The 12,437-nt window shown below is 48.6% G+C and overlaps 4 protein-coding genes across 4 annotated transcripts; 1 reads left to right on the top strand and 3 right to left on the bottom strand.

Annotated features, from left to right (window-relative positions):
* Positions 1-124: 124 nt before the first annotated feature.
* Positions 125-1,891, top strand: EMWEY_00006230 (glycolipid transfer protein, putative; the record flags this gene model as incomplete). The annotated part of the gene is made up of 6 exons (XM_013481580.1): positions 125-227; positions 528-610; positions 892-1,183; positions 1,345-1,411; positions 1,601-1,663; positions 1,825-1,891. 6 exons carry the CDS (start codon positions 125-127, stop codon positions 1,889-1,891), a joined length of 675 nt encoding a protein of 224 aa, XP_013337034.1.
* Positions 1,892-2,572: 681 nt separating this feature from the next.
* EMWEY_00006220 (hypothetical protein, conserved) lies at positions 2,573-4,403 on the bottom strand (the record flags this gene model as incomplete). Its single annotated transcript, XM_013481579.1, has 3 exons — positions 2,573-2,611; positions 2,839-3,641; positions 4,217-4,403. The coding sequence occupies 3 exons, from the start codon at positions 4,401-4,403 to the stop codon at positions 2,573-2,575; spliced, it is 1,029 nt and encodes a 342-aa protein (XP_013337033.1).
* A 3,448-nt stretch (positions 4,404-7,851) lies between these two features.
* On the bottom strand, positions 7,852-8,911 carry EMWEY_00006210 (ubiquitin-conjugating enzyme e2, putative; the record flags this gene model as incomplete). The annotated part of the gene is made up of 3 exons (XM_013481578.1): positions 7,852-7,980; positions 8,123-8,326; positions 8,561-8,911. The coding sequence occupies 3 exons, from the start codon at positions 8,909-8,911 to the stop codon at positions 7,852-7,854; spliced, it is 684 nt and encodes a 227-aa protein (XP_013337032.1).
* A 2,378-nt stretch (positions 8,912-11,289) lies between these two features.
* EMWEY_00006200 (Probable nucleotide exsicion repair protein RAD16, related) lies at positions 11,290-12,302 on the bottom strand (the record flags this gene model as incomplete). The annotated part of the gene is made up of 3 exons (XM_013481577.1): positions 11,290-11,635; positions 11,817-11,965; positions 12,099-12,302. The coding sequence occupies 3 exons, from the start codon at positions 12,300-12,302 to the stop codon at positions 11,290-11,292; spliced, it is 699 nt and encodes a 232-aa protein (XP_013337031.1).
* Between the last annotated feature and the right edge of the window lie 135 nt (positions 12,303-12,437).

Here is a 12,437-nt window from a genome sequence, read left to right as displayed (position 1 = left end):
AGTATTGTAGATTCGTTGTCAAGACGGCGCAGTTGGTCTCCCCCTGGCCCAACAGGACAGTGGAACCAGCTAGCGCACAACATCAGAGCGTGATTTTTAAAACACATTTTTTGTTCCAGTCGGAATGGCTGACGCCCGGGAGGAGCCCTTGAAGGGCCTCCCCCTGTACAACCTGCTCTTGGAGAAGTTTCGCGCAGTGCCAGATGCTGAGGGAAGGCTGGACTGCGGTGAGTTCGCGAAGGCTTAGGCGGGAACTGCAGATTTTGGAGTGGCGTCGGAGTTTATTTCACAACATCTCTGACCCTCATGCTTACATGTTGGCGACGTGTCCACTGCGTCCGCTAAGCCCAGCAAGCTCAGCCGCCGGGTCTCACGGTTTGCAGGTTTTTTTTTCATAGTGCCACTACAACAGCATTTTGATCCCCCACCAGTAAAGCAGCTTCGCTGCAATTACCCACATGCTGAAGACACCCTGTAGTGACGTTTACCAGGACATCGAACCAAAGGAGTTTGAGTGTTTCTTGCAGAGAAACTTGCCGATGCGGCGATGCAGATATCTGTTATGTACGAGCTCGTTTTTGGGAAGGGGTTCATATCTCGACACTTGAAGGTACTGGTATCAATGCAAACACTCATCCGTGCACGATACCTAGGCAACAGTCACTGTTGTAGTGAACCCTGTGCTACCCTCGCTGTTTGAACTCCCAGGGGTGTAATTAATTTGAATACCACACGGTCATAGATTGGATGTGAATCCGTGACACATTACAGAGAAATGCAATTCAGACAACGCGAATACGTTGCAGGACAGGAAAAGTGGTTTTGCACCGCGCATGGCAGCACGCCGTTCTTGCGATTGTGCCTGTTTTTCATTTTGTTTGCGTGGTGCAGCAAGATATCGCGAACTCATCTGGCCGAATGAGGGAGGCAGCAAGGGCCTTGAGTGAGATTCGAGGCGGAGGCCCAGTAACCGCAGAGGATCTGATTTCATGGGAGCTGAAGCAGTTAGGAATCCCTCGAATGCGCAAAGACCAAAAAAGCGGTGTGAGGGGAATGTTGTGGATGCAACGAGCGCTGGAGTTTGTCTTCACGCTGATTTGCAACATGTTCGGGACAATGAAGACTGCGACAGCCAAGGAATGCGCATTGGATGCCTACGATCGCATTCTGAAGCCCTACCACAGTAAGCAGAAACAGACAAGCCACGGAACCCGTGCGTATCTAAGTATTGCCTTCAGTTTGCCTTCAGTGGAATATCCAGGTGTTTTCAAGCTTGTAAGGGCTGAACTGGTGTTCACGGACGGCGACTGGTCTCAACACTCCATTCGTATTTTCTGAACTCAGGCTTTTTGGTGTCGAACATAGCCTCTTTAGCGTTCAGTCTCGCCCCGTCGAAGGAGGAATTTGTCAGGTAATTATTTACAAGTCGTTAAGTCGTCTTTTGCGGATATATGTTAGATGGAGAGCTGGGTTATAGGTGGGCGTCTGCACTGCAGGGAGATGGCGCATGTGGAACCTACCCATATGGTGCGGTAGAGAGCTAAGGCCGCCTAACTGATTATTGTTGTGAACTCGTACTTACTGTTTTGATTGTGAACAGTCGTCTGGGCTTTGAGATGTCCGAAGCAGAGGTGTGCCTCCCCAGCATCCAGGAGGTGATCCTGTAAGTACTGAAATAGCCATCAGGTCTCCGGTGCAGAAGCACCCACGTGATCCATCTGCATATTTTTTCGCCTTATGCAAATGCTGCAGTAACAGATTGCAGCCCCTAAGAAGGGGACCCTCACAAACAGCTTGCGACACTGCGGTGCATGTGCATATCAGGCCAGTGACATCCCGACTGAAAACCATCCTTGAAGAGTCGAATTGTAATTTCCCCGACAAGGCTTAATACATACGCATCACCGGGGGACGAAGTGTCCGTTTATGCTTTTTCGGTTTTGCTACCTCGGCGAACGAAGGCCGAATCTGTCATCGTTAGCATATACTATTTGCTTTTGGTTGCATAGCCGCTACCCCATGAACTTTGTAGCATCTAACTGACGTTGATAGGGCATGCAAGCTAACTTGAAATTTCCTTGGCAGATCTTATGATAGTTTGTGTTTCTAACCGTCACACTTCCAATTTTAAGCAGGGGTCGGTTGCTGGTGCTCTGTTACAACAGCACAAACAACACCAGCATGGCAGTAGCTGAGTTGAACCATTCACCGTCTGTGCTCAGACGACATCTTATAGTTCACTGAATCCGTGGGAGCGATATTAGAGGTGTATTTGTAGCAAGGGAGAGGGGAAGGGAGGGTAGGGAGGCATGAGAGACCAATGCGCAAATGAGCCCGTTGATTGGTGCTTCGATTAAACCAGTGAGTGTGCTGACCAGATGTGAGTTTCAACAAATTAGACTGTCCCGTCGCCCTCATGTGGGTGACATATTTGCACATGTACGAGCACGGGGTAAACAGTTCATGAAGTCGCACAAGACGTAGTTCGGTCTTGCGTGCACCCTTGGATCGTCTGTTCTCCCTTAGTGCCTGTTGACACTGCATAGAAGGCCTGTTTTGGGGTGCATAGCGATCACTCAGTTGCACCCGTGCCGTTTTCCGTCAACTCTACCTGGTGCGCACACAAGGAATTCACCACATTTTCCGATGCTTTGCGAATAACGGCGAAGTACTTGGAAGTTTAGCTATTTTTATTGAGTAGGAGCTATTAGCCTTCGGCTGATAGCTGCTGTACAGTAAGAATTTTGGAAGGGGGGCGCGGAAACTCATTCATTCGTAACGCAGCAAGTGGCCATTCCGGAGGCAGCATGAGGCGAAAGTGGAGCGTGAACTGCTTACCCACTGGAACCGTCGAGAGTTGTCGAGTAGCGTTACTTCCTGATACTCCATCCAGACTTGACGGCCTTCGTCCTTCACCCTCCTCAAGCTGCGGCAACGGGTGCCGCAGACGAGCTGCAAATTAGTATCGCTCCACATAGTCCCTTTGCATGACTCAAGCGCTGCAGTGTCTTCATTTTCTTGTGACTGTTCTGGTCCTTGGAGGCCCTCGTGATGCAGAAGCGTTTGATGTCCAAAACAGGAGCCAAATATAAACTGACAGAAATTCGTAAGGAAGGCCCACGATGCAGCTGGCCCAAAGGAAAGCTCCTCCGGACGTTGCTGTTTCTGCCGTTCCTTAATCAAAAGTTCCTGATGACGACGCTGCTGCTTCCCCAGTTGTTGCCAGAGGGGAGCGGAGGGGCCTTGCAGCGTCTGTCCTTGTTCCTTATTGCTCTGTATGTCTCGGGTCTTGCCTTTGGGTTGCCCTCTCCTGGCAGCTGGTTTTCCTTTCTCCAAGAACTCGTTGGCAGGACAGAGATTCTCGGAGGTCACCTGCATGGCCAGAGTGTCCCCTCTCGCCATAATAGCCTCTTTTTTGTCTCTTGTGTAGTTTGAGTCATCGGGCCCATGCTGCAGTGCTCCTACCCAGGAGCACCAGCTCCCAGGGAACCAAAATGAAGCAACACGCTGCTCAGGGGAGTTCGAATTCAGAGGCGGCTCAAAAAGAACCTTCCAGAATGCTGACACACACTCTACATAAAGTGAATCTCCCCGTTTGCACTCTCTCGCGGAGTGGTCATTGACCACTTCTGGGTTCGGATCTGCTCATAGGATTGGAAAAAAACACAGCCCAACATATCTTTGTAATTAAACATTTAGTGGCTCTTGCATACCCTTATGCATAGATGTGCATTGATAGCTTGACGACGCGCACCGCAAGGAATTTACTCGTAAACATACTATCCCGTTCGTCTAAAAGCCAGGCAAAAGATCGTAGAGGTATAGACGATGACCATATGCCACTTATCAACAGATTTCCACATGCTGCACTTCGGGAACAACAATGAGGAGTATATACAAGACGCTTACACATTTAGTTGGAGGAAAAATGACGTGCCTTGCATGCCATCACTCACCAGGCAGTGGGCAGTTGAGCAAAGGAACATCGTTTGCTTTTGGGCCAGAAAAAATTGCCGAAGCACTTGAAAATTCAAAATCTGGATGGCTTTTCAGTAGTCCTGTACCCGCACGCTTGCCGCTGCTCTCTGCATCCACACAGCTGGTGCTGCTGTACGTTCCTGACTCTATGCCCATTGCTGAGTACTCAAGTTGATGCTGGCCTTTCGCCACTGTCTGCGTAATTCCGTGTTGGCCACCACCAGAGTGCACCTCTCACCTGTGCCTTTAGCAGAGCCACCAGTAAATCCAGACGCATCAGGAGGAGACTCATGGGAACGCAGAGGATGCAGTAAGCCAGATGGCAACAGCTGGAGGAACCAGTCCACCGCAGCAGCTTGGGGTTGTGTCAAGATGTTCCCCTTAGAAACCTGTATCATCTCGGGGTCGCACTTCGGGCGCTGCATTGGGCTATGTACACACACGTACTTCACTACAACTCCAGTTTCAGCCCTAGAGACCCATAATACTCCGTCCTAGACAAATAATGTTGTGGGTGTTGCATGTAACGCTGTAAACATGTCAAAACTCCTGTAGAAACTGCCGAAGAGAGGACCGTTGGGTTGCGTCGAAAGGGTCTACTGTGGTGCCAGTCGAGCCCCACAAAACACAGTTCTTTTAGTAACTAACATAAAGTTGTTATATCTAAACAATGCACAGGGAGCTAGGCTTGAAATTCCCCCAAAACCTGTGTGCAATAAGATGGTGTGTACGATCTGCAATGCATTGCAGAGTAGACGTAAGGGACTAGGAACCCATGAGAATGAATTGTTAGATTGTTACCAAAAAGATTAGAACCACACAACAGCGAAGATTTCATAAACTGTTCATAGCAGTACGGTTATTAACAGCCGACAAGTCCGTCCGTCCCGTTTTTCACGAGCCAACTGTGCCTATCCGTGGGAGCACTCTGGTTGGGATATGCTATCGTGAAAGACACTCTCGTAAAAGATTCTCCGAATTCCCTACTTATATACATGAATACAGCAAATATAAAGTGGTCGCAATGAAGACATTCTGAAGCAGAGGTTGTGTTGCCACGAATCGGTCTAGTGGACCGAACCGTTCGCGGGTGACTCCTGTAGGCACTGACTGTGCTGTTACTGCGTTGAGGATCAAGGCACTGAAATTAAAAAATAGAGTATGGAGAGTAGCATTTAAAATATACGCGGTAGCCCTCTGCCTCAACAGGTGGGTATAAGGCATGCGAATTTATGGGGGGCATCCATGATTGAAGGGAGTAACCGTTGCTTTGTAGGACAAAACGAACACTGCAGTATTGTGTGGTAAGTCAAAGCATTGCTTGGCGAGTAAATCAAAGGGAAAAGCTACAGATGCTTTTCTAGTTCTCGGTTTCCGACAAACGGTAGCGAACTCCCGTAAACCGCTGTGTATCAATTATTCCTGTGTCAAAATAATACACATACAGCATAAGAACATTACAGAATTTGAATTTGGGTGCATCGAATGCTCTACCCCGCAGTATAGTTGACCGAAATACTGATCAATGTGGCTTACTGGAAGGCCTCGCCGCTGAAGCATCGCCTTGCAGGACACGCTGCCCTTGGACAACTCTAAAGAACTAGAAATTTTGCATTTCTAGGTAGGATTTCAGTGCAGTGTTTTGTGGAGAAACAATTGTGTTATTCTTGGTGAGGTTTTGTGAGGACATGTCAAGCTACGAGGTTGAACTGAACATGAATGAGTACAGAAGAACTGAAAACAGACACATTTGCCCCTCTATGGGCCAATGTTGGCGACAGAGTTGGGCTGAAAATGTACGGGCGCTAACTTGTCGGGTCTCCAATGGAGCAATCCCCTGCAGATAAAGCACGGGAAGCTAATTACAGGGGTTGAAGAGGATGTTGACGGGCAGGCTTGGCCACTTACGATTTGCGGACTCTTAGGTATTGACACCGCGGAAATGCACGTACAAGCTAGGCAACTAGAACATGCAGCATGTAAGCCTCTAATACGTACAAGCCGTATTTACTTTCCTTATATAAGCATAAATGTAGTACATACAGATATAGCGGCAACAATAGCAATTCCCCAGGGAGAAACAACACCGCCACAGTGACAAATACCTTGTTATACAAATACATTGAGAATGGACGAGGAATAACCAACTGTCCACAGCACAACTCTATAGATTGACTTAGAGGAAGCCAGCACTAGCCATGAAGCTCTGTAGGTACAAGACGATATACACTGTGAATATACAGAAATGGTATGCGTAAGTGGCGAATTCAAATGCTCACCTACAAGCCATATTGAAGAAAGAATGAATTCTGTACCGTACCCGATATTCCATCCTCCACCTACCCCTCAAACTGCTAAGACTAAGAGGAGAGTGCAAGCTCGATGATTCGCCAGTTCTGTCCTGTATGGTATGTTCTTGTACAGGCGGCCTGTGCCTTTTCTCCGTCCCACCATTCAGTGGGTGCACACTGTGAAATATACACCATCGTGAAAGTGTTTGCTCCTCAAATATCTAGGAGTTTTCATAATTCGAGCGCATCAGACGCAGGTTGCTGTGCATGTCTTGGGGCTAAAGTCAGCTAACTGCATCCTCCGTGAGCACCAAAGTTGGATTGACGATGCGCTTCACGGAGTGAAGCTGGTAGCGAAAGCAACGGGCGCTCGAACTAAGCTATTCACCTACGAAATTCCACTTCTACACAGAATCCTAACTCTCCTCGATCGGGCGTCGGGTGCTACGCGGGAGTGGAAAGTGAAGTTTTAGCGGGTCAAGCCGCTGTGGATTTACGCTACACCTGAGATGGACAATATTTGGGAGGTTTATCGTCGAATGCATATGGACCAAACGCTCCCGTGGCGCTTGCTGTACTTCTAACCGTGGCTCATCGTTCCTCATTGTTGCATACTGGAGGCAATATGCACCACTATCAAAAGTATGCCAAGGAGAAGTGCACGGAACACCTATTTCTGTTGCCCATTGCTGTACGAGGTGTCTGATTTAAAGGGGCCTTGCTTAAAGTGACTTGCAGCAGGTCACGTTTTGCATGCCAGCCACGTAAACAGAAAGAACAATGATACACAGGGGTCCTGCATGCACACCGTAGGTTTTCACGGTTGCAGTTCTTCGGAAATTCCCAGCGTCTACGTCCAATATGCCGGTCCAAAGAGCAATTACCTACACACGTTTCCCAAGAATAATATGTGGCACGCCAGGCGAGTGGTCTTCCCACGAAACGCAATAGTCCTCCAGTTCAGTCTCCCTAATCCAACCTAGTGCTCGCCGCTGCATCGAATCGACTCAGCCTCGGATACGCTGCTTTTGATGTTCACGTACTCTACTGTACAGCCGGTGCAGTCGCAGCGAATGCTCCGAAAAATGCCACCACTCGCTGCCAAAAAACCATTTCGTGGATTCGCAAAATTTCCCGCTTCCGCATACTCGGTCGAAACCCAATACGAGCATCTCCGCTAAGTCAACTTTAAACGGGACCAGAGAGAGTGAGTTGGAGGACAAGAAAGAATGTTCCCCGCCGGTCTCCTCATTTCTGCATATCCCTTAACGTCATCGTAGACGTGGATTAAAATCGGGTCGCCACTGAGAACAAATCTACTTTCCTTTTCAGATTCGCATATCCCTCACGTTTCGTGATTGAAGACAAGGGCGGCTAGTGAGATGCGAATTTCGCACTACAGTTGGCGCGTTGGTCTTCTGCCATTGATGATTCACGTATACCGCAAGCTCAATCGGGGAGGACAAAGCTCAGGGTTACTGCTGCATCGTCGTGCGGCATCATCCCTTCATCAACCGGTTTACTAAAGATCCGTCCATGCTTCACCTAGAAAGAAATTACGAAACAGCCATTTACTTATTAATCAGTCCTTGGGCCGCATCTGTATTGCTTGGTTTTTCACCCTTCTGTTGTATTCATCACGATTTTGGCAGTAGAGCATATAAGGCTCGGCTTGGGCAGGTGACTGGGGATTGGGATTGTCCAGTAGATCCTGAGCGTGGCACACACCGCTTCACCCCGTGCGGGTGAGTTAATTACTAGAGCCTCGTCACTCCTCTAATCGCTGGCGCCTTGTGGAAAATTGGAAGTGAAATAAAAACTTGGCACTCGTGTATGGTAGTGAAGCGATTTACCTGGATCCCAAGAAGGATCTGCTTGATCGTGATTGACGGCTTCCAGTCTTCATCCTCATTCAAAATCGATAGGCAAACAGTTCCAGATGGATATACGTTTGGATGAAATAGGACCGGCGTAAACTTGCACTTTGGAGGTTTGCTGGGATATTCCTCGGGAAATTCCATTGTGAGACAGTATTCGCCACCTTCCCACAAACTGCCCTGCAGTCGCAGAACACAACAGTCGACAGTATAGTCCATGACGCTACGTAATGAATAAAAGATATAAGATTCCCGTGTGTTACGCATATTTACGGGAGCTCGAGAAGAGAGATCATCCAACGCGCCTTGCAACCTCTGACCATTTACGGCTGCGCAACTGTTATTCTTGAAGCGCCTCCCTCAAAATCACCATACCCAACAACACTTAAGGATTACGCCTAATCAGAAGCTGACCTTCTTTCCTGGGACTTTACAAATCCACTTCATAATATCCTGTCCGACAGACCCATCCGCCATGGGTGCGTATTTAGCGGAGAAGCCTGCTGGATGATCTCTTCTCCAAGCTGCCCTCTCTTGGGCCAATCTCTTACGTGCAATCGAACCACTGCCTGCAGATGAAGATACAGATGCAGCCGATGCTGGGGGGAGTGCGCTGGCCGAAGCACCATTCTGTGATCCCTGTGTAGGTTTCCGTTGCGCAGAACTTGTCGCGTCGTGTTCTGATGTGTTCGCGCCTCCACCGCCAGAAGACGCTCCTGCTGGCGCAGCCGTTGCCTCAGCTACCTGGGGTGAAGAATTGCTCATTCTCGTGAGTTGTCTTTGTAGCAAAAGACGGAAGGGATGCGGAAGATCAATGAGGTCGGACGGGATGGCCAAATACGCGCAAATGAGGCACTCAGGAGGGCTTATGCAGGCCTCGATAACAGCTTGTAATAATGCAGCTGCACAAAAACCCTAGAATATTCGTTAAAAACCGGCCGGCGCAGCAAAAGGTCCATCATAACAGAAGCTCGACACGAACGCAAGGCGCATGCGACGGGAGCTGGTGCCCAAAAGCCTTCCCTCTGTCTAGTAGAGCTGCAGCCAATTGTTGACTGTGTTGGCATTTTTAACATCTGACGTATGCTTTTGTGGCACAATGTACCTCAATTCTAGGGATTTGTGCTTGAATCAGCAGGTGCTTGTGCTTCAGAGCTAGTGTCCCGGGTCTCTTGCTGCCGGGCGACTGTTCGTAGGATTGTGTTGCAGTAACTCAACAACAGGCGCGGGCTATTCTTCAAATATCACCGCTTATTGGAAGTAGTGACACAATGGCAATATGTACATGATTCCAGTCAATGACTGCCTGGTGATCTGGGTTATGGACAATAGAGCATCTGTTCAGCCGGGCTGTTTTCACGAAGTGTAGTACCTGTACAGGAAGCGTGCGCAGTTGTGTTTTTCACCAAGAATTTTCGTCGAATTGCTACGTTTTAAAATTGCCAGTACGTGTGCAGTGGAATCCACGTATTTTTGTCTTCGTGGGGTTGTCGCTGCATTTCTTTTCCCGTTAACAGCGGAGCGTTCTGGGTTTCGCATGAGGAGTTGGGGTCCTGGTGAGCTTCGGCAAAATCAGAATATGGTACGAGAGTAGCCACCCAAAAAAGAATGTACCATAGTCTGCTATCTCCTAGCTTTCTGAAAGCAACGGCCACAGGGTCAGGGAATAAAAGCCGGCATGTTTTGGATTGGACCGCTTCCTGTTGCACCTCCTCAGAAGCAGTATCGCTAACAGGCGCTCCCCAGACCCGATTCAGTATGACCATTTGTGCGGTGGCCATTCGGTGTGCCGCCTTTTGGGCTCCCAATACCCAGCATACACGCAAACGAGTACATGCACCTACCACTGTGTGAAGTTCAGTAGAACGCCGCCACTGCATTAGGTTGACACACTCATGGCGCACCGTCATTACTATGGCAAGTTAAATTCGCTCCAAAGTGTTTTGGTGGTGATTTTCCTGTCTTCTGGGAGGAGGGCGAGGGTGTTTGCAGCAGAACGGCATCCTAGGTAACAACTGGTTACTGGTTGCGCGCCAAGTACCACCGGCTTGGATTAACAACTGTTGTAGTAAAAGAGTATTGAAGACGCAGGCCAGAACCAACAGAGACAGCCTGGAGGCACAGTGTGTAGGACTAGCAGTGTTACGGCACTACGAATCAAGTCATTGGATAGTTTGACACTTCATGATTAGGCCGACCAACGACCCAAACTGTGTAGGTGCTGATGCAATGTCGTTTCGGACATGTATGTAGCAGTGTGATAGACCAACACGACGTTGGCATAAACGCAGGAAGGCATATAAGCTCAGCGGCATGTAAAGCGGCAGGCTTGAGCTTCCCTGAGCGCGCTGCCCAGCTAAAGATATCCCATAACGGCAGCAGTGGCACCGATTAGTATAGCTGGAATATAAGGATTAATCGGGAGCTGCGCAACCTTCCGTCCGCAATTCTGTGTAGTTGGCAAACTGCAGCTCTCATTAGTTGTTCGTCACTTGTATTGGTCGTGAAAATAAAAGGGGACATTCTCCACTTGTCCAGCATCGCCGCATATCATCGAGACTTTAGTCGAACAAGCAATTATTTGAATAGTTACGAGACGGTGGAGCATCAGAGGTGAAAAGGCACTCGACAAATGAGTCAAAATGATCGCCAATCGAAGGCAAAGAATGAGAATCTCGTTCTGAGCTTGCGTTTGGAGACATGCAGCTACACAGACCCCCGCAGCCTTGCGAAGCCGCTGACTCGGCCCCTCGGTGTAGGATGCCTCCCTGCCATTCCTCCTGAATGCCTCTCAACGAAGCTTTTCAGTGGACGAAGACTTGGCACGACTGCTGTCACGAAGAATCGTGCCCACCTTCGTAAACATCTTTCTACATCGCAACACTTGGAGTGACTGGACCACGGCGGGAGTACAGTGCTGTCAAGTGAAGGAAGATAACCACATTATCTGGCTTCTTTTCACTGCATGCATCTAACTTCAATGTGAATAAATGCTAAAAGCGAGCTCCCACGGAGACATAACTGCGAAAACGGAAGGGCGGACCAGCGGAGCTGATGAAAAAAGTCCCGCCTACTTGCATAACATAGTGTACAGCGCCTGCTGCGCATTAAGAAACTGCACAGCTTTTTGCGCTGCCTCCTCTCTAAGACTGAAAGAGGAAACGAAGATCTTCTTGAGTTAGTTTGTGCATCGCCTGGTTCGACGCTCCTACAGTGCCGTCAAACACGAGCTGTTTCTTTTCTTGTAGCTGGAGGATCCTCTCTTCAATTGTGTCGCTGCATATAAATCTTACGCCTTTTACAGGTTTGGTCTGACCTATTCTGTGCGCCCTCTGGATGGCTTGCATCTCTGCTGCAGGGTTCCACCAAGGATCCATCAGATATATTCTACTAGCAACTTGCAGATTCAGCCCCTCGCCGCCAGCTTTTAAACTAATGAGGATTACCCGCAAGTTTGGATCGTTGTTGAATGCATACAACACGTTGCTTCTGAAAAGGCATCAGCACGCAAATATCGGCAAAACCCTCATGAGTTCACCTGAAGAAAGCAGAGCCTGCAATGCATGCAATACAACCTATGAGTTTGTTAGAGGAAAGGGGGAAGAAATACATGGAAGATACGCAAGGCAGGATGAGACAAGGACTAATGAAATAAAGTAGCAACAGTTACCTCGCAACGGCAGTCATAGACCCTGTAAGTTGGGCACACTGTATCCCTTCTCTCTTCAGTCGGAACTCAATGAGATCCAACATAGCACAAAACTGCGAAAATACGATGCTCTTGACTTGGTTGTCTTGCTCAGATTCCATGTTGAGTTCCTGCGGGGGCGAAACAGCACTGTTGTACGACAAGAGTTACCACTGGAAAGAGCATTTATGAATGAGCACCAAATTGCTTTCCGTTCGCAGAACACGCACTGCAGTGCTGTTAGAAAATATGGATAGGCCTCACTTGCACGAGAGCCTCAATCTTTGTGCTGCTTGTGAAGCTGCTAGCACTAATCTTCTTCATGATTCCTCCTCTTCTCCCCGTGCTCTTCGGCGTAGCTGTATTTACTGCTAACCCGGCACCATCGGAGGCTAGTACTTCCGCATCATCCTGCGTCGCAGAGTCAATCACCCTCAACGGCATAGCCTGGGGGTCTCGAAGTGTCATCGTAAGTTTTAGAATGCTGATGCACGACACCAGGGGACAGATATTTTCATACATCGAGGAGGCCGCACGAAGGGGGCAAAAACGGGCATAATGTATATATATATATATATATATATATTATATATATATATATAT

The sequence above is a fragment of the Eimeria maxima genome, genomic scaffold, assembly GCF_000499605.1.
Source record: "Eimeria maxima Weybridge genomic scaffold, Emw_scaff36, whole genome shotgun sequence".
In the NCBI taxonomy this organism is placed as follows: Eukaryota; Apicomplexa; class Conoidasida; order Eucoccidiorida; family Eimeriidae; genus Eimeria; species Eimeria maxima.
Note: the sequence above shows the minus strand (reverse complement) of the source record. Positions and strands in the feature narration are given on the sequence as shown.